This window comes from Agelaius tricolor, unplaced genomic scaffold (assembly GCF_023055355.1).
Source record: "Agelaius tricolor isolate 1412-34295 unplaced genomic scaffold, bAgeTri1.0.p SCAF_18, whole genome shotgun sequence".
Classification (NCBI taxonomy): domain Eukaryota; kingdom Metazoa; phylum Chordata; class Aves; order Passeriformes; family Icteridae; genus Agelaius; species Agelaius tricolor.
In genome coordinates this window covers 15,208,364-15,228,110 of record NW_027269278.1, presented here as the reverse complement: position 1 = coordinate 15,228,110, position 19,747 = coordinate 15,208,364, and the positions used below count along the sequence as shown (strand labels likewise).

The 19,747-nt window shown below is 46.3% G+C and overlaps 2 protein-coding genes across 3 annotated transcripts in view; both read left to right on the top strand.

Moving 5' to 3' along the window:
• LOC139597781 (serine protease inhibitor Kazal-type 5-like) overlaps positions 1–4,824 on the top strand; it is a 16,375-nt gene extending 11,551 nt beyond the window's left edge. Inside the window, exon 7 of the mRNA XM_071443475.1 lies at positions 1,912–4,824. Within this exon, the coding sequence (XP_071299576.1) occupies positions 1,912–1,917 (6 nt within the window). The 3' untranslated portion in view covers positions 1,918–4,824. The remainder of the gene's footprint in view (positions 1–1,911) is intronic.
• On the top strand, positions 1,319–19,747 carry LOC139597780 (ovoinhibitor-like). Of its 2 annotated transcripts, XM_071443472.1 has the most exons (17): positions 1,319–1,964; positions 5,731–5,916; positions 9,349–9,368; positions 10,160–10,296; positions 10,456–10,516; positions 11,008–11,141; positions 11,587–11,644; positions 12,632–12,768; positions 13,148–13,208; positions 13,946–14,082; positions 14,548–14,608; positions 16,272–16,405; positions 16,481–16,541; positions 17,835–17,971; positions 18,552–18,612; positions 18,980–19,095; positions 19,558–19,747. In XM_071443472.1, exons 2-17 carry the CDS (start codon positions 5,802–5,804, stop codon positions 19,601–19,603), a joined length of 1,476 nt encoding a protein of 491 aa, XP_071299573.1. In that variant the 5' UTR covers positions 1,319–1,964; positions 5,731–5,801; the 3' UTR covers positions 19,604–19,747. The 2 variants fall into 2 exon arrangements, with proteins under 2 accessions (XP_071299573.1, XP_071299574.1); XM_071443473.1 differs by lacking the exons at positions 1,319–1,964; positions 5,731–5,916 and adding an exon at positions 7,404–8,558.

Below are 19,747 nucleotides of genomic sequence, written 5' to 3'. Positions count from 1 at the left end.
GAACATTGGCTTCTGAGTATGGATGTGGTATCCATGTGTCTTCAGGCACAGTGGGATGTGGGCTATGAGAGAGCCATCCTGCCATAGTGTCATTCCATGCCTTCCTCTGCTCAGTGCCAGGACACCAGCAGATCCCCCAAACACAGCAAATCTGGCTCCTTTCCCCCTCTTCTCTAAAGCAGCAGAGTGTTCTAAACTTTGCTTAAAGTCAAAGAAATTGCAGTGCAGAGAGAAATAATTTTGCCTGTGACAGTCCTGGAGGCCTCTGTGTGTCAGTCCTTAGGGAGATGGAGCTGCTGCTGGCCTGTGGGTACAGGGAGATGAGGCACTACAAGAGTCTGTCAGTGGCTGTGTCCATGACAGAGAATGAGACTGGATACACTGTGGCAACTGAAAAATAGACAGGATTCCCAAAAAACTGTGCTTGGTCTGGAATTCCTTACTGTCTCACTGAGCTGTTACAGCTCTCAAGCCCTTGCAATAAGAGGGAGATGCCATTTACTGGAAGTCAGAGAGCTTGCAGCTGTGTTAAGTATTCCAAGGAGAGATGGATGCAATTAGAAGTCAAAGTGCTAAGCTTTTTTCTTGAGGCAAGAAAAGCTCAAGCCCCCCTTCACAATGATTTATTCTTTATGTTTATTAAAGTCACCTGAAGAATCGGGCTGGAAATTTATGGGGGCTTATAAACAATGTACAGAGCAATGTTATTTTCAGCACTAAAATTCATGCTCACTTGCAGTATAATGAATTTTTCTTTCTGCTGAAGATTCAGGCACTCAATATATGCTACTAAAACCCAGAGGAAAGCAGCTCCAGCAGTGCTTTTGGCATCAGAAATGGGTTTAGAGAGTTGCAATGTGCAGAATGTGAAATACTTTGGAAGAAGATAAGAAATTGTTACCCAAAAATTGTAGTATTTCCTTGAGTTGTATTTTTAAATTACCCATGGAGAGTGCTGGGTTGCCTGAGAAAATGTGTGTTAAAGCTGCTTCATCCCTTTGCAGCCCAGGGCCTGCAACCACTCCTGCCTGCAAAGCTCCAGCTGGATTTCCAGGTGTTTCTGGTGGCTCTGGTGACCTGATGGCCATCAAGGAAGGATGTTTGTGGGAAGGGTTGGGAGCAGTGTGGTTTGGGAGAGATCTGACACTAAAGAGTGTATCTGGGCATGGCTGGGGTGGAAAACCTTGCTGCAGAGAGAGCCTGTCCCCACTGGCCAGCACTGGGTCTGGCCACCTTCCCTGGGAGGTCTCTGCCATAACTGAATTCCTTTGATCCTGTTCTGCTTTACTGATGACAAATATAGGTTGGCATTGTGGGATATCTTTTTTTGGTAACTTAACTGGCTGGTAGGTCCTGCAGGGCTGTGTCACGTGGATGAATTGATTGTGGGTCTTTCCTGCACATTTGACTTTTAATCCTGCATATCTGCAGTCCCTTTACTTGTTCAAAGGTTTTTCACACTAATCACCTGGGCAGTAGTCACCAGCCTGCCCACACTGCTCAATAGATCCGGGGAAAAAGGGGTTATCCAGGGTTTCTCCTTTTCTTTTTTATACCTGTTTCTCAACAAACAGATAACTCCCACGTTTGCAATGGGCAAGTCCCAGTTTCCTTACAATGCTCTCTGTTTGGCCATGCTACTTTTAAAGGTAGTGAAACGAGGGAAAGAAAAAAAGCAGGACCTTTCCCAGATTAGAAAATAGGTGTGGAAAGCACCTAGCTTGAGACTGAATTTACTCTTGTTTTCCTCAGCTGGCAATGGCCCAACCTGCCTGTCCTTGTGCCAGGCTCTGCTGCAGTTGTCTTATGTGGCACTGAGCTGGGCTGAGGGGCTGTCACACCGATACCAGTGTCACACAGATGTGGTCAAGATTGGGGATGGGCTCATTTTTTTTTGCTTTTCCTTTCTAGGAGTAATGGAGTATGGACTGCCAACAAACACCAGGGATCAGCTGTGACCAAAGGTATGGACAGAGAGGGGCAGTGACTTAGCCCTGCTTGGCCAGCCTGTCCTTTGGAGGTTGTGTCCCACCTTGTCCACACAAGCTGCAGGGCCAGGACAGAGGGTTCTGCAGATTTTTTTCTCTCACTGCAGCCTTATGATGGTGGGGCTGAGCCTGTGGGGACTTGGGCTCTGCCCAATCCTTTCCCCTGGCTGTTTTTTCAGCCAAGCTGTTCCTGCAGAGCAGGGAGGATGCTGACAGAGTGGTCCCACATCACAGAGAGGCAGGAATGGCCCAGAGCCCCTGCAGAGCATGAGAACATCACAGCTTTAAGGTTTCCTCATGGTGCTTTCTGGGATTACAGCAATAAACTGTCTGCTCTCTGTCTCTGCAGAGCAAGTAAAGGAAGTGTCGATGTCGAGCATCAGGGGAGCTGCTGAGCCCCCAGGACTGCCAGAGCTGCCTCCATCCCCTTCTGCAGCACGGGGGGCCTGAGCTGCCTCCATCCCTTCTGCAGCACACGGGGCCTGTCCTTGCTCATGTGGAGGGCAGGAGGCTGTGGGGACCCAGTGGTGCCTCCCAGGTGTGCCCCGTGCGTGTGCTGCTGTCCCTGCTGCCTCGCTGTGTCTAAACCTGCTTCCCCAATAAACGTAACTCCTCAGCTTCATGTCACTGTTCTTCACTCAGCCTCAGGGGGGGACACACCAGTCCCTGCTCTGGCTTTGCACCACGTGCTCCTTAGGCAATGAGCACCCTGAGGTACAGCAGCTGCTGTAAATACCTGGCAAAGATGTTGGACCCAAGGAGGAAGAGTGTGGTCTGGGGTTTTGTGAGGAGGGGTCAGGGGTCTCTCTGGCTCTTTATGGGGTCTTGGGTCAATCACTTCACTGCCCTGTCAGCCCTTTTCTCCTGCCTGTAAAACAAACATTAAACAATACTTACCTACCTCAGAGGGTTGTTTGAGATTTGTTTGGTTTACATTTGGAAGCCTACAGAGGAAAATTGGTTTGAAGGCCCCCCCGTGTCTTGGGCTGGTAGATTAGATGATGCACTAAGTGTCCTCTTCCAGGCCTCTCATGTGAGGTGCTGGGAAATCCAGACCTCACTTTGGAGCAATGCTGGGAATTAGATGCGTGTTGAGTGGTCGTGTTAGGAGATGTGCTGAGCCCAGAAAGGTCTCTAGGATCTGGAGGTGTGAATTTGGCCAGTATTTTTTGCTGTGAGAGGGCAGAAGCACTGATGGCCCCCTCAAGGCAGTGCAGGAAGCTCAGCCATTGTGGTGGCCCATGGACCATCTGCTGCTGGGTCGCCCTCTGCCTTGGCCTGGAGTTCCCTGTAGGCTCAAGTCAGTGCCTGTCTCAGGAACCATCTCCTGCAAGGAGAGGAGGATCCTTCCTTTGGGGCTCTGGTGCTGGGGCACATGGAGAAGTGAGAAATTCCATGGTATGGAACGGCTTAAGCTTTTTAAGGAGAAGTGGTGTTGTTCTGAGATGTAACTGACCTACAGATGATCCCAGTTCATTTATATTCTGGAACTGTGTCCAGGTGAAGCCAGGCCTTTGAGCCAAGGGTTTCCCTGGTTTTTTTGGAGTCAGTTGATCTGGGGCTGGGGTGGAGTTTGCAGAACAGGAGACACTGATGGTGAGTTAATAGAAATCTGCTGGTGGTTTGCACGTACTTTCTGTACTCTCTTCTATAGTTGTTTCTTAAAGCAAATAGGTTCTTTATTTGTATAAGCTTTATTGCAGGACATTTCCAGAAGACCTTGAATGAACATTTGCAGTGTTTGAGTCCACTTTAGCTGTGACCTGATCTGTAAACACTTTTCTCTTGCAGATAAGGTTGAAATGACTTTCAGATTTTGACAGGATTTTACCTAATACCAATTAATTTCACTCCCACCAAAGATGTAAAATTCTTTCAATTAAGTTATCACAGAGGGTTGTTTCTACTGCACTTAATGAGAATTGATTATGAACTCTCAAAATGCTTACGCATGCATCATGTTTTATTGCAGCTGATAATAATAAAAATTGATTTAATTATCAGCAGACTTTGCCATGAGTGGTTGTTAATAGGTTATATGCTTATTTTTAATGTGAGCAAACACTATGATTTAGAAACAAATTATAACTGCCTCTTTCTACATGGAAAATCCCCACATCAAGTAGAGTCATGTAGGGTGAGAGTCACCAGTTTGGGGCTGGTTAGCTGTTTTGGGAGATGCAGATTTTGTCTTTGAGCAGAGATGAAACAAGTACATTCTTGAATGTTATTTATGCAGCCTGAGAGTGATGAATGTCAGACGGTAAAAATGTTCTCTGATGATGTCTGCTCACTGATTCCAGCTAACACCATGTGCAGGGACATCTACATGATTTCATAAAAGCAGTGCACAATTTGTGGCTTAAAATAAATTCTTGCAAATGAAAATCAGTGCACTTGAAAGCTACTATGATTTGTAGTGATTTCAGGTATTTAAGTTTTCAAATAATGACCCCTAAAACCTTCATTAACTGTGCTTGAAAAGCAATAAACTGATGAAGACTGCCCCAGTAGCCTCTTCTGTCAGTATTTGAGCACCTTCTAAATTTCTCCTGCTGCCAGCCAAAATTACCATCCACAAAAATCACAGCTGGTGATAAGGGATCGTTAATCAGATTCTGAGCCCATCTGCTGAGGAGGCACAGGACAGGGACTTGCTCAAGCTGCCTGGGCTGCTGCGAGCAGCAGGGCTGGCTCTGTGCTGCTCCCAGCAGCCTGCCTGCTTGCTCTGCTCTTGCTTTCAACCCCCTTCTGCAGGTTGTTCCAAGGGCTGCCTGGTGAGGAGTGTCCCTGGGGGCACAGCAGAGCTCCAGAAGGATGCCACACGTTGTTACTCCTGGGCAGGAGGAGGAAAAGGCTCAAGAGGTGCTGGAGATTTACCACTTTTTCTTTTCTGTTTGCTTGTGGTTGCCCTTTGTGTTCCCCTTTAAAATGGTAACAAGGCCAAGCCAGTCCTCTGTGAAGCTGGAAAGGTACCAGAGCTCTGGGGACTCTTCGGTTTGCTGTAAATTACACTTTATTAAGGGTGTTGCTTGCCAATAACCACAGACCCCATGTGGTTCACAGCAGTTCCTGAGGTTTTGCAGAACTGGCATTATGAACTGACTTTGGTCTCCAGCCTCTCAATGCCATTGGGTTTTGAGCTAAAATGCCCCCTGCAGGAACCTTAAGTGTCTTAGTATTTTTTTCCTTCTTTTTTCATAGAAGGTGTCAGGATCTTATGCAACTTTTCAGGGCGCACAAGTGCTGCTCTTGGTAGAGAGTGAGGACTGTTGACTCTGGCAGATGCCTCAGCAGACCTTGAACTCCCTGTGGTATTTTTCAGTCCTCTGTCCATTTGGAGCCTGGGAGCTCTGCCCAGCAGCTCCCCAGCCACACTGAGGGAGAGCCCTGGCATGGCTCCATGGTGTGCTCTGCCCAGGGCACCTTTTTCAGGCTGCCACAGCAGACAGTGCTGGAAGTCTTGCAGTTTAGGGGCATTTGTTCCTTTAAGAACTTGGTGAATTGTGACATGGAGAACTTGATGCTGTTTGTGCAGGGAAGCCCCTCTGGCTCTGCTGCAGAGCTCTCTTTTCTGGCTCTCCCTACATCCCTGTGATGCTCAGTCCCACCACACAACTTCTGCTATGGGGACCTGGGGATTTCAATGTTATTTGTCTTGATTATCATAATTTCTGCTCCATGGCCCATCTGCTTTCACCTTGGGGACTCATGAATGGGCCTCTCTCTCTCCTCTCTCTAGGGCTTCTGTTTGGCAGCTGTTAGAACATCTGTCTTTCCCTTCAAGGCTCTCCCTGCTACAGGGAGCTCTTCATGCAATTTCCTTGGGATCTCCCTGCTCTATTCTGCTGCAAGATCTCTCCTTCTGCCCAACTCTTCCTCTGGAACTGCAACACAAAAACTTCCAGTGCTTTCCTCTGCATGAAGGGTGAGTAACTCCATGTAAGTTGTTCGCTAAAAACAAGATGCAACTGCTTGAAAATTAGGAATACAGACCCTTGATGTAGAAGGTCTCAAAAGAAACACTTAGTGCTGGGTGTAGTAACAACCACTCCTGTGGTTTGAGGGTGGGAAGCATGGAGAATTTCTGCATATATTTCTGAAAAACAGGTGAGTTGGCTTTGTTGCCTTCTTGCCTCAAAGGGGTTGCTTCCTTTCTTGGCCTGTGTCAGTGAGATTCTGCAGAGATGGAAACAGATGAGTCACAGCTGGGACCAGAGGTAACCTGGAGAGGCAGCAGAAGAAAGGGGTGGAGTGCTCCTGTCCTGGGCTGCTCAGCCAGGTGGGATTTGCAGCAAAGGAAAATAAACAGGTAGATGTCAACACAATATCGCTGCAAGTGGGAGTTGCATAAGCAGAAGGGTGTAAACACAACCAAAGTTCTCCCTGTCCAGTGTGGGTGGAATGTTCTGCACCTGCCTCTCTGCTCCTGAAAGGCTCTGTCCTAAAGGAAAAGTTCCTGGTTCCGGGTGGAAAAAGCTTTGCTTGATCACTCTCTGTGAAGCAGGCAGCTCACTGGTAGGGTCACAGCATGGATCTTCCTTATGCACAAGGCAGGAGCCCAGAGCTGAGCTCTGTGTCCCTCAGCTGACACAGGGGACAGCAGACACGTGCTGTAGCTGCAGTGTTTTCTAAATCCAAATTCCTTCTCTAGATCCTCGACAGGTGTTTGCTCTTCTCTCCCTTTACTCTGTCTCCTATTGCAAACTACTTCCCAAATTTAATAGCTTGGTTGGAAGAGAATTACTTTGCTCTTGACAGAACATGCTGAGTCAATCCACTTTAACTGCAGATTTGGTTTGCAAATAATATCTCCTTTCCGATAGGGTTCAGGTGTCATCGCTGTGGACATTGGCAGGAGTTTGCTTGACCATGACAGCTTTTACAGAGCCTGGCAATTAAGTTGTCAGGAATCATTTTCCACTGCCAGGAAGCATTAATGGATCCTGGCCTTGGCTGGAATAAGCCCTGGGAGATGGATATTGTAATCGGGATGAGAAGGGGTCCTTGTAGCCAAGGTCTGCATCGATCCAAAGGTCTGGAGTCCTGGACACTTGGTGGAACTGAGATAAGGGAAAGGTCAGGAAACACAGGGCAGAACACCAGGGGGAAGGAATGAAAATGAGGAATATGAACAGGGACACCATCCCTCGTGTTCCTAACAGAGCAGGAAACGTTGGCATTTGGAGAGGTTTTAGTTTTGCAGATGCACACTGCAAAGTACTAATATTAGCAGAGCTCCTGGATATGAAAGCAAATATTTTTCCACTAGGTAATCCCTAAAATTGTGTTGTTGTGGATTTGCTTTTCAAGTGAGAAAGATGTTGGAAATTTCCTTCTCTTAGAAAATAAAACTGTGATGATTCAACACAAGCTCGCTCTGTTTAAATTGTGTCAAAAAATAGATCTGCAAGCAAGGATTTTGATTACCAAATACAGAATTTGAAAAATGATAAGCTAGTGAGAGATTGGGAGAATTTAGGATTCCCAACTGAGAGGTCTACAATTGATATTAATCCAAAGAATTGCCAAAAATCTGCTTACATAAAGGACAAAAAAGCATTCAAGGCCAATCTAAGTTTCATTACCTGAATAGTGGGCAAACCTTGAGGAGATATTTGAAGAAAACTAAAGATATAAAGCGTAAAGAGATAACGTACACAGTGAATTTTCAGGAAGCAAACCATGCGTGGGCTAATACCAATCTTTGCAAAGTTGGCTGACTTCCTAGGTAAAGGAAGTACAGTACATCTAGTCTGTGCAGATATTAAAGGCATTTGGCCTGCTGCCCCGGGGGATGGTGTCACTTAGGCTCAGCAAGGTGGGTCAGGCACTGGCCATGGGGGAGGTGGTAGCAGATGAGCAGGAGGTGCCATGATAGTTTTCAGTGAACAGCCAAAAAAGATGGATTTTTAGGACCAAACTTAGTATTTTTGCTCCTTGCTGTATTACAGGAAAAGTTGGCACGTACAGCAGAGTTTTTCAAACATGAGAAGAGCAGGATTCCTCCCGCAGAGCACAGGGTGACCTTCTGGGCTCAAATTGCCTGGGCTCAAACTGGGCTGAGATACAGCAGTGAAGAGTACAAAACCACCCTCTGAGGTTAAATAACAGGGGGTTTGGCTATCAGTTGGCTGCTCAGTTGAAAATTATAGCTGAGGAGAAAGTCCTAATTGCATTTAGGTAGGCACAGGGGAGATGTGAGCCTAGGATGAGGGGAGCCCAGGCTGGGCAGAGCGTGCGGGAGCAGAGGGGTCCTGGCATGGTCCCCACTCACCTCGAGGCACACGAAATCCCCTTCTTGGCACACAGCCTTGTATCAATCATTAGCCAGACATCCAGAGCTGGGTAAACACGTTTTTGGCTTTGAGTGGTGATGACAGGCTGGGAGCATTACCTAATGAGGTGGGACCACTTGATAGCGTGGTGTGCTATATATTCCTGCTCCTCCCTGCAATCTTCCTCTCCCGCACAGAGAGCAGGCAGGCTGCACTGGAGGGGTGTCCCTGGCTGTCATGAAGGTGACAGGACTTTTGGTGAGGGCAGCTCTTGCCCTTTGCTGCTGCTTGGGTGAGTATTCACTGGGGTACTGCAAAGATCGATTTGGCAGAGTCAGAGTTGAGTTTTCATTTCAGTAAAAGCCTTTGGGTCTTGCAACATGGAGGAGAGCCTTGTTCCATGAAGAAATAACCTTCCTGAGGGAGGACAGCAAGGAAATTAGGTTTCAAGACTGAGGTTTCAGCAAACACCATACAGCTGTTATCTTCTTGGTTTGTAGGAGCAGTTCTAGTGCAGGGTAGGGGCTTGCACGTGGCAGTCCTGTGTACACAGGCAAAATAAAACTGTAAAAATGGCATTATTACCCATGTGAGCAATATAAATGCAAACTTTAACCTCTAGGTTGAAGAGTAAACTCCCATTGCACTGAGAGTTTACTGTGCTACTCCTGGTAACTGAGAATGATGTATTTGGAGATGGACAGTGCTGGTGGTGATAATTATCTTCAACATGCATGTCCAAACTTTTGAAAGTCAAAAGTCTCTTAGGAGAGATTAAAATCCAAGAGTATAGAATTGAAAGTACTTGTATCACTTACCAGTAACATTTTAGGGGTGGATAAATAGATGTGCTCTCACAAGGTTTATCACCCCTCAGAAATACAACAAAACTGTGTTTAGTAACTTTTAATACATCCTAAGGCCATTTACTGGAATAATATAAAACTCCACATTTTCCTAAAGAAAATAAGTGAGTGTTAACTAATCACTGAATTAACTTGTTTCATGAGAATATTTACATATGTGTTCTCTGCATATTAATAATTTGCGGTTCTTTTTCTGTCTCCATTTTTTTCTTTCAGGTGCTGCCTTTGGAGTTCAGGTGAGCTACACATGTATTTATTATGTTCTGTTCAGGCTTCTGGTAAAGTAGAAGCAGTATGTAGCTACCCAGTGAGCACATAGGTTAAATCTAATGAAATCTTTGCAGTTAAAATAATATTTCCCAGTGCATGGTTGAACGACATTTCCAATTTCACGAGAAAGTAAAAGATCCCCATTTTTTGCAATATTTTCGGTTCATTAAATAAAATGAAAAAACAAGAAGTAATTGTACACTCTTATTATATTAACTCTTAGGCATAATTTAGTTACTCCCAGCCAAAGGCAGTAGCTTGCCTCCTTGTGAGGAAAACTGTCTTAGGATGACACGCTCGAAAACATCAAACACCGTGACTCTGATAATTGCTTCCATACAGCAAGGCGCAAAGAATTCCTTGCATAAATGTCTATACCTATATCACAGAGAGAAAACCAGCAGGGCCTGAGCTGTGGATTTGTCTGCAGGTTCCTCCCACGCAGCTAGGAGCCTCCCAGAACTCTCAGGAGTGCAGCACGATCTGGAAGGATCCGCTGCAGAGCCGAGGGGCTCCCAATTACCACTGCCTTCATTAGGCACTGTCTCACCCACAGCCAGCCTGCCTCCCTGGACCCCAGCAGAAGTGCATAATCAGAAATTTCTGTAGGGAAGATTCCCTCCTCCTGATAGCCTGAGCAGATTCCCAATAATGGCTCTAATTTGCCTCCCAGCAGCAGCTGCAGGCGTGGTGGTGGTGGGAGGATGCTGGGGGGTTTCATTGCAAAATTGAGGCTGATTCTGAGCTGCTTCCACAGCTTGATTGCAGCCAGTACTCCAGTGGCATTACCAAGGATGGGAGGTCCTGGGTGGCTTGCCCAAGGGACTTGAAACCAGTGTGTGGCACTGATGGCAACACGTACAGCAACGACTGTGGGATCTGCCTCTACAACGCGTGAGTCCGGCTGGGAACCCCACAGAACCCCACAGGGGCAGGGGTGGCAGCTTTGTAGCCCAGGGATGAGGAGCATGTGCCTTTGCAGCTGGTGACAACACCACCAGCCTTGAGGTGATGCTGTTCCTTGATCCCTGACACAGCTCTGCTTTCTTCCAGGGAGCACAGCGCCAGCGTGGAGAAGGAGCACGATGGAGAATGCGACCCAAAACCTGTTGTGGTAAGACAAAGTCTGTAATGGGGACAACTCAAACACCATGCAGATGTAGGACAGGATGTGAACAGCTGATCTGCACAGCCCAAAATAAAATCTGGTGATAACCAAAGCTGAGAGGGTTTTTATAGGTTATCTGATACCACCTCTGTTGTTTTCTACTTCAGACTTCAAACCTGTCTAATTTGGAATAAAATAAAAGTAATATATTGGCTGAAGGTTGGATCTCACCACCTGGATACCTCCAGCAGGATCCTATGAAGGATCTCACAAAACCCAAATCACAGTCCTTCTTAATATCCCATTTGCTTTTTTTTTCATTGGGAGAGAATTCCCACAGAATTCCTGGTTTCTACTTTTGATAGTGAAATTGGTTTGATGCTGGATTTGTCCCCAAAGGCTGAGGGAGAGTGAGAAGACTATGCAAGAGCGTTATATTTCATATCAAAAAAGTGTTTTGGTTTTTTTTTTTCTCTCTATTCCTGCTATTTTTACAGGTTGATTGCAATAATTACCGTAGAGCTGTAGTAGATGATCACGTCATGGTAGCGTGCCCAAGGATAATGAAACCAGTCTGTGGCTCAGACAGCTTCACTTATGACAATGACTGTGGGATCTGTGCCTACAATGCGTAAGTTGTGTGCATGGAATGTCCTTCTGGATAATCAGCAAGTTGAGGCTCTCAGAAGCACCTCTGTAAAATACCAGTTTTAAGGCAGATGCCTCTGTAGGTCTCCTTTCTTCTGGCTTCTCATGATTCTTCAGCCAACTTGAGTTTTCTTCCCCATTTTTTTGTCTGTGCTCATTAAGGGAATCACAAAAAGAAGCAGAACAGAGACATGAGCAGATCAAAGTGTTGCTTGTAACACCTAATTACTCCTAACACTTAATTCCCATGGGAGATGGGAATATCTGTACTGTTAGCAGCTGCCATCTGCAGGGCACATTCAGAGAATTCAGGCAGTTTGTAATGTCCCACAAGGAGGGTGGGACCCTGCTTTGATGTCCCAGTGCCTGCAGGGTCATTGGGAAAGTTATTCTCAATGCTCCCTAACCAAAGCTTTTCTTCCTTTCAGAGAACATGACACCAACGTTACCAAAATACATGAAGGGCCCTGCAAGGAATCTGTTGCTGTGAGTGCAATATATGGCAAAAATCAATCTGTTGGGGCTGCTAATAAAATCCTGAGGACCTCACAGATTTTGCTAGGAAGCTGCAAGAGGTCCATAGGCCAAGGTGTTCAAGGGTCTCAGTCCATTTTTTGCTTTTCTGCATGGTGGGGGTGGGTTTGGCATCCTCTCTGCTCCAGAGAGGTCACCCCATGCTTACCACACCAAACTGAGGAAAGAGGAGGGAGATGGATATGAGATGAGGAGTTGACTTGTGTCCCAGGAGGAGGTGGAGGGACAGAAGATTTCTCTTGCCAACATGCTGTGCAGGTTGGAAGTTTTCTCTCTGGAGACCACAAGTGTTTCCACCCTCAACAGCAGGGATTCAAAACTCCCATGCTGGTTGTATTCACAGATGTAGTGAGACTCATAAGAGCCCTAAGCATAAATATTTATAGAGCATAGATTATTGTATCTTTGTCTGAGGCCAACAGTCTGATGCCTCAGAAGGAGAAGCTTCTGTATTACAGCACTAAAATTCTGGGATGTAGGAAATCCATTCTCCAACAGATAGATAACCATTCTTTCCTATCCTTTCAAATCCTGTACTGAACTACAGGGAATCTGATGTGAGAAGTAACCACAGAGTTGGAAAAGTGTGGAGAAAACCAACACAAACTGAAACAGCATTATTCAGATATCCAGCTGTTGAAAAATGTTTCTTACTAAAGTCAAGATTTTTTTTTTTTTTAATGAGACAAGGCCAAAAATTTAGTACATGTTCTTGTGCCTGAAGGACCTCTTCTCCAAGACAGTCCTTTTTCTTTACTCCTGGAGAGCTAGGATAATATTCAGAAGTGTAATTTCTGATTGGAAGTTTAGCTTCAGTGTAACAAGGCTTTGTCTTGTTACAGAAACAGTTGAGGCTGAAATAAGGAACAAAAAGGTTTTCAATCAAATTTCCTTGCATAGCAAGGGCTCCTCCAGAGTGATTTGTCCTTATTTTGCCAGGTTGACTGCAGCAGGTACCGAACACAAACCGCCAAAGATGGAAAAAGCTTGGTATTCTGTCCAAGGGACCTGAACCCAGTTTGTGGCACAGATGGCACCACCTACGACAACGAGTGCGCGATCTGCGCCCTCAACGCGTGAGTGCCCTGCCCTGAGTGCTCCTCCTGGGTGCCCAGCACTGCTGGGCAGTCTTGAACTGTCCTGCTGCATTTCTGCTCCTATTTCTTCAAGTCTCTTAGAAATGGGATGGTTTTGGGTTTGCCTTGAGGTTTTCTGGTGCCTTCTGTGTGCTCATGAAGAGTCATAAGGCATCTCCTTGGATGAGTCTGTGGGCTGAGCAGAGGAAGGAACGATTCAGGATATTGCTTTAAATTGCACATTATGAGGTGGAATGGGCTTGGTAATGAGTGAATTAGCAATTCTGAACACTTTTTAAAAGTCTGCTTCATGGTTTGCTTCATTTTGAACATGACTTCGACCAAGAGGTTAAACATTTATTTTGCTTCCCTCTTCCAGGGAGAAAAGGACCCATGTTGGCAAAAGGCACAGTGGACGATGCAGAGAGAAGACTGATGAGGTAAGGGTTCAATATAAGGTTTACTCCTCTTAGCTGCATCAACTGAAGGGTTCCCCGAGGTGACATCTACTCTGAAAGGGAGCTGGCCTGAGGTCTGGCTTTCTCCACCTGTCTACAAAGTCTTGTCAGCTCCTTGTGTTGAGGATGCTGACAAATCCCACCTGTCCTGAGGCAGGTGTCCTCTGTGCTCTCCTTGCCCAGCAGCTCTGGCAGAAAGGCTGGATGAGAGCTATGCACAGAGTCCTCACAATGAATTAACACCTACAGCAGCCTCTGGGGTGGGGACAGATTCTGAAATGTGGAGCACACCTGAAGTTTTGATTGGAATGTATCAGCTGCTGTGTAGGACATGCTAACACACAAATGTGGAAGTCATTCAGTTTGGGCTTTGATCCTCCTTTAATGATGCCCTTCAAATGCAAAGTCCAAGTTCTTCCACAGCACAATTTAAAAGGGGTCATGTTTTAAATTTTTTAATTTTTTTTTTGTCTTTTCTGGCATATCTTCTAGTTGGGACTGACCAAGGTGCTTAAGCCAGGGATTTGGCAGTTTACACACAGTGCTGTGCAGTTCCCCCCTGTGAGAGGGTTCAGGCAGAGCTGACTCAGCCTGGTTTAATAAGAACTGAGTTGTGGCACTGGTGCTGTTAGAGACATGGCAGGAGATTATGATGGAATTTTTTTTTAAATTGGAGAACAAAGTCTTCCTGAGGTTTGATGCTGCTGCTTTTTTTGTAGCTTGACTGCAGTAAATTCCCAAGCAGAAAGGTGAAGGGTGGCAAAGACCTGGTGCGGTGCCCCAGGATCCTGCACCCGGTGTGTGGCACAGACGGGTTCACTTATGACAACGACTGCAGCATCTGTGCCCACAACGTGTAAGTATTGCACACAGGACTCTCTTCTGGAGTGGCAAGCCAGGGTTAGTGCTCCAGAGGGCTTTTCTTTTGGTACTAACATATCTGTGCTCCTCTGAAGACCTTGTCACCTGGATTTTGTTCCCTGATGTTCTTTTTGCTCCTTGGGGGAGTGTGGGAGAGCCAGCTCTCAACCTGAGCACTCTGTGGGCACTGGGCAGGAGAAAGAGTGGATGGGACTGTGGTGTTTGGGCAGAAGAAAGAGTGAATGGAGCTGTTATATAACACACAATGAGGAGACCTGACTAGTCTGTTACCACTTAGAATTACACTTTCTAATGATGGGGAGAAGCTGGTTCAGCAAGCAGTCAGGTGCCTCCTTTATCATATATAGTGGTTATGGGTTTGGTTTGCTTTCTGTGGGCTCAGGTGGGCTTTCCCAGGGCTCAGGTGGTGAATGTGCTGACCCCATCCTCTCCCTTTCAGGCAACATGGGACTGATGTTAAGAAAAGCCACGATGGAAGGTGCAAGGAGGAAAGCACTCCTGTAAGTGCTCTTTTAGCTGTTAAATAAGCACCATCCAGTCTCTCTGCAGTCTCCAGGAAGACCCTGGCTGGGCTCAGTGCACCCAGGGATGGTGCACAGGGCTCATGCTGATGCTGTGCTTCTCCTCAGCTGCTCACAGCTGACAGTGTGCTGTACAAGAGGGAAAGAGAGGATGAGAACAGGCCAGGACTTCAGAAACAAAATGTCCCAGTACTGCCAATCTCTGAACAGAAATCATCAGAGGCAGCCCAAGAACCATGCAGCCCATTTTAGCACAGTAGGAGAAGAGGCAGAAAGCTGTGTTAGATGTCTGTGTATTTATTCAGTGCTAGGATTTCCATTGCACTAGACAGGCAGGTTAAAAAAATCCTTTTACTCTGGTCAGCCAGGACAAATCTGCTCTCAGGTATGTGTACAGAAATAGCTTTATTATCCTGCACAGTAACAATATGTGCTGATAATATCTCAACACATTTATTCTGCTTATGCAGAGCAGCTCTGAAGCACCAAAAATAATTTCATGCATCCTGAGGGACTGCAATATATTTTCTGTAGAAAAGGCACGTTAAAATGTGGTCTTTGCTTTAATTTGTTCTTGGACCACATGGGAAATATGGATAATAAGAGACAGTGCACTGGGGAGACTGTGCAAAATGACAGTGAAGTGTCAGTGATGCTTAGCTAATGTAGAGTGATTTCCAGTAGGTGTTTGTCTATTGATCCTCAAATTTTTAAACTTTTAGATTTTATATATTGTAAATATTTTCGCAACAGAAGCTGGTGAAACACTTCTTGCTGCTCTTGGAAATGCTGTAACAAAATCTTGGATACAGTAAACTGTGTCAAGCTGCACTCAATGTCCTACACTTCAAATCAGGTTCCTCAGGCTGAGTTAGGGGATGTTTAGTTTAGAAAGTAGGAAAAAAAAAATCTTCAGTGAAAGTCTTGTCAGTAAGTGGAACAGGCTGACCAGAGAATTGGTGGAATTGCTGTTTATTGGAGCTGATCAAAGGGCGTGTGGATATGGCACTTGGACATATGGTGAACATGAGGGTTCTGGATTAATGGTTGGGCTCGATGATTTAAGAGGTCTTTTCCAATCTTTATGATTTTATGAATACTGGATTTAAAACTTGTGCATGTTCTGCTCCAGCAGAATAATCTCTTTTACCAGCTGTTCCCTCTGCTAGCAGAAACCACCAAACTACAATTACATAATCAATTTCTAATGCAAGTCTAAACTTTTAAAACCCTCTGATTTTCCCCTGACAAAGACCTCTAAAATCAAGAGGACCAGAGTGGGCAGACTGTTGCCCTGTTCTTCTAAGTTCTTCTAAGCCTTCTGATGTTTACATTTTTCTAATGCAGTTTCTCACATGCTTTTCATGTAAATAATGATTGTTTTGCATTCTTTTCTGGAGGAAGAGAGAATTGATAGACTTTTAGTTTGACCAGTGTGGTTGGAGAGGTGGCAATTTCATCCTCCAATCCATGGTCACTTGTGAAGTTCTATAAATATCGGAGTTCAGAAATAAACTGCCCCTTTTTACATTAGACATCTCAGTGTGTGCATGTCATTCATTTAGTGCTGTGCTGTGACAGGCAGACTGCAGAGGGGACTCTGACCCCAAAAGTGACCAGGGTTGCTGTTTTATCTGTGCAGGTTGACTGCAGCACGTACCTGAGCGGGACCAAATCTGGAGAGGCCATCGGAGCTTGTCCCTTCATCCTGCGCGAGATCTGCGGCACAGACGGCGTCACCTACAGCAACGACTGCGCCCTGTGTGCCCACAACATGTGAGCCCTGCAGGCCCCCCTGGGAGCCACACGGGGCTATTTGCTGAGCGTTCTTAACTCTGCTTTCTCTTCCAGTGAATATGGAACCCAGGTTGCCAAGAAGCACGATGGAAGGTGCATAGAAGAACCTCCTCAGGTAAGTGGCGCCTGAAGGACAGGGAGAGTTTGAGCAGGTGCCAACTGCACAACCTGAGCAAATGCTGGGTGGCCTGGGGGGTGTAGCCTCCACGGGGGTCACACCTGTGCTGCCCTTCCTTCTGTGGGTGAATATCACCCTCCCATGAGCAGGAACATTGTGCACTTCCTGCACACCATCAGGGGAAGAAAGAGGAGAGGACAGGTGAGGATTGAGTTATGAGACAGGGAGATGATAAATGGTTAAAGGCTTTACAGAGAGAATCCTTTTCCTACAGCACTCAGTCATAGCTGCTGCAGGAACTTTGCAGAATGTTTTGGCAATATGGGCAGGGGATGCAGAGGGCCCAGGGAACCCAGTGCTCTCTCAATGCTTGTGTTTTACAAAAGGATGTTTTGCAAAGATTAGAAAATTGCCTGTGTTTTGAATTCTGATACCTAAGGTATCAGGGGATTCAAACCCACCTCTGGTTTTTGGTTTGGTGTAGGTTGCTTTGTTGTTTTTTTTTTTTTTTTTGGTAAATGCAATGTAATCTAATATATACCAACATGAATCATGTAAAAATACCAGATTAGCTATATTTGGCCAGCTCTAAACTATTTACTCTCACTGGGGAATAGAAGAACAAAGCCACCTCATTAGCATGTGTTTGAAAGAGTCAACATCCCGAGTCAGATATTTCATTTCTATACAAACAAACTATGAAATGTCATTCCTTTGTTTCCCGAGTACGCTCTGTGCTCAGGCCAGTTGAGATACATAAATCAGGAATGAGGAGTTCACACTGGAGAAACTGGGAGTGCTAAAACACAAGGCCAGCTCCTCAGCTGACGTAAATCAGCTTCCACTGCTGTCAGTCCTGCTGGCAGCTCTCAACACTGGGAACCATCCCATTGCAACAAAAGACCTGTCAGCACATCTCCCCTCCATTCTTGTGGGCCTTGAAAAACACCTTGGTCACAGTCAGCCCCCTTGCAGGAAGTGCATAAATCGTGCCATTTTGATTTACAGATTATTTCTGAGCTGCCTGTTGTAATATCCTGGTGGGTTCAGTAAGGTATAGGGGCATAGTGATAAATGCAGGGCTCAATGAGTAATGTCTACCTTCCAGCCTTGATTCAGTCTTCTCCAGGGAAGGCTGTGAAAGGAAATTGCTAGTTTTCCATGAAGAACGAGTTAATATATAACCACAATTTGTCATCTGGCAGAGGCATAAGCAGGGGGGATGTGCTGGGGGCTTCCTTGCACTGAGCAGAGCCGTGGCAGAGCCTTTGCTGTCCTTGTTTTCCCCAGCTGAACTGCAGCCAGTTCCGCAGGACCACGCTGAAGGATGGCAGGGAGCTGATGGCCTGCACCATGATCTACGACCCCGTGTGCGGCACTGACGGCGTCACCTACGCCAGCGAGTGCACCCTGTGTGCCCACAACATGTGAGTGCTCCTCTTGCTCCCTGTGTGCCCACAACATGTGAGTGCTCCTCTTGCTCCCTGTGTGCCCACAACATGTGAGTGCTCCTCTTCCTCCCTGTGTGCCCACAACATGTGAGTGCTCCTCTTCCTCCCTGTGTGCCCACAACATGTGAGTGCTCCTCTTCCTCCCTGTGTGCCCACAACATGTGAGTGCTCCTCTTGCTCCCTGTGTGCCCACAACATGTGAGTGCCCCTCTTGCTCCCTGTGTGCCCACAACATGTGAGTGCTCCTCTTCCTCCCTGTTTGGCTCTGTGGGAGCTGGGTAATCTGCAAGGGCTCTCTCTGAAACCTTGTGCTGAAGGGATTCTGTCTGTCTGTCCCCGTTTTCCTGCTTGCCTTGCTCAGTGTTTGATATGAGTGTTCAGCCCCACAGAGGGGTGCACCAACAGGGGACAGTGTCTGGTCTGTGAGGGCAGGTTTTTGTTAGTGCTGAGCTGGTTGATCTGGAAATGTCTGTGACTCTGTGGGAGTGAGGTTTGTTCTTGCTCTCTGGCTGTAACAGGGAAGGCTGTGGTTAATAACAATCTCTCCTTCCTCCAGGGAGCATCGGACCAACCTTGGCAAGAGAAAGAACGGACCCTGTGAAGAGGATATTACAAGGGTGAGTGGGAAAGGATGGGAATGAAGAATGAAATTCAGTGTCTTTTACACTCCTGGGGGACTGTCTTCTGCTCTGGGCTACAAATCAGGAGGTGGTGCTGTGCACACCTGAGGAGATCCCTTGGGGATTTCACACTGCTCATAAAACAGCCAACATCCATCCCACTGCTCTGCAATAAAGCAGGAAGAGATGTGGCAGTGAGCAGAAACAGTACAAGATCACATCTGCCATCAGGAGGACACTTGGAGTTGGTTATGATGATGTTACAGCCAGTTCCATTTCTCAGTGGGTTGTCATTCCTTATGCTGGGGGGGGGTCACACTTTGCTCTCAGGCAGAGGGACTCAATCCCTACCTTCTGTGTGCAGGCCCTTTGCAAGGACTTCAAAGAAGTCTCTCCTATGTGCACCCTGGAATACATGCCCCACTGTGGCTCTGATGGCAAAACCTACAGCAACAGATGTGCTTTCTGCAACGCCTACCTGTACGTATAGCAGTGAAACCTTTCCTTTCCTCATTGATTCCTGCACCTGTGTGAATGCAGGGCTGACTCATCATGCCTTCTGTCTAACTGCTTGGGGCATATGCTGGACATTCACAGGTTTTTTGCATTGTAAGGGAAATGAGAAGGGCCCATTTCTGTGATCTGTACCTGGCCTCCTGTTTGTTAGCTTTAGAAGTATTTTATTGATTTTCAGCAGCACTCAATCTGTTCCACAAGCTCACAAGGGTGTGTGGAAATTACTTCACCAAACCAACTGGATTGTACCAAATGAATGAAAACATTTATCTTTCCTTAAATTAGGATAATGAAAGGGTTTTAAGGGGTTTTGGGGTTTTAAGGCTGTTCTTTGTCTCCAGTCAACCCTAAGCCAATGCTTGGGCCAGTGAAATGAGGAAAGGGGCATCAGCCATGTCTAATTCTCCTCTCTCCTTTTCTCACCAGGGAAAGCAGGACAACTCTCAACATCATGAGCTTGGCTGAATGCTAAGTCTGTGCTGGACTTCAGCCCAGGAAGACAAACTCCCTTCCACGTGTCTTCCCAAGGGCTGACCTTCCCTCGTAACATCCCTTCAGTCTGCCTTGTTTCCTTAGCTCCTGAAGCACTTGTTCAATAAACTGACTTGGCAACGTT

What these genes read in the sequence shown, in the direction of transcription:
- LOC139597780 (XM_071443472.1), top strand. Translation starts at nt 5,802, where the DNA reads ATGCAATTTCCTTGGGATCTCCCTGCTCTATTCTGCTGCAAGATCTCT. An exon ending in GTGCTGCCTTTGGAGTTCAG is followed by an intron (nt 9,369 to 10,159) that starts GTGAGCTACACA and finishes CTGCTTCCACAG; the next exon opens with CTTGATTGCAGCCAGTACTC. An exon ending in GCCCTGTGTGCCCACAACAT is followed by an intron (nt 16,406 to 16,480) that starts GTGAGCCCTGCA and finishes TTTCTCTTCCAG; the next exon opens with TGAATATGGAACCCAGGTTG.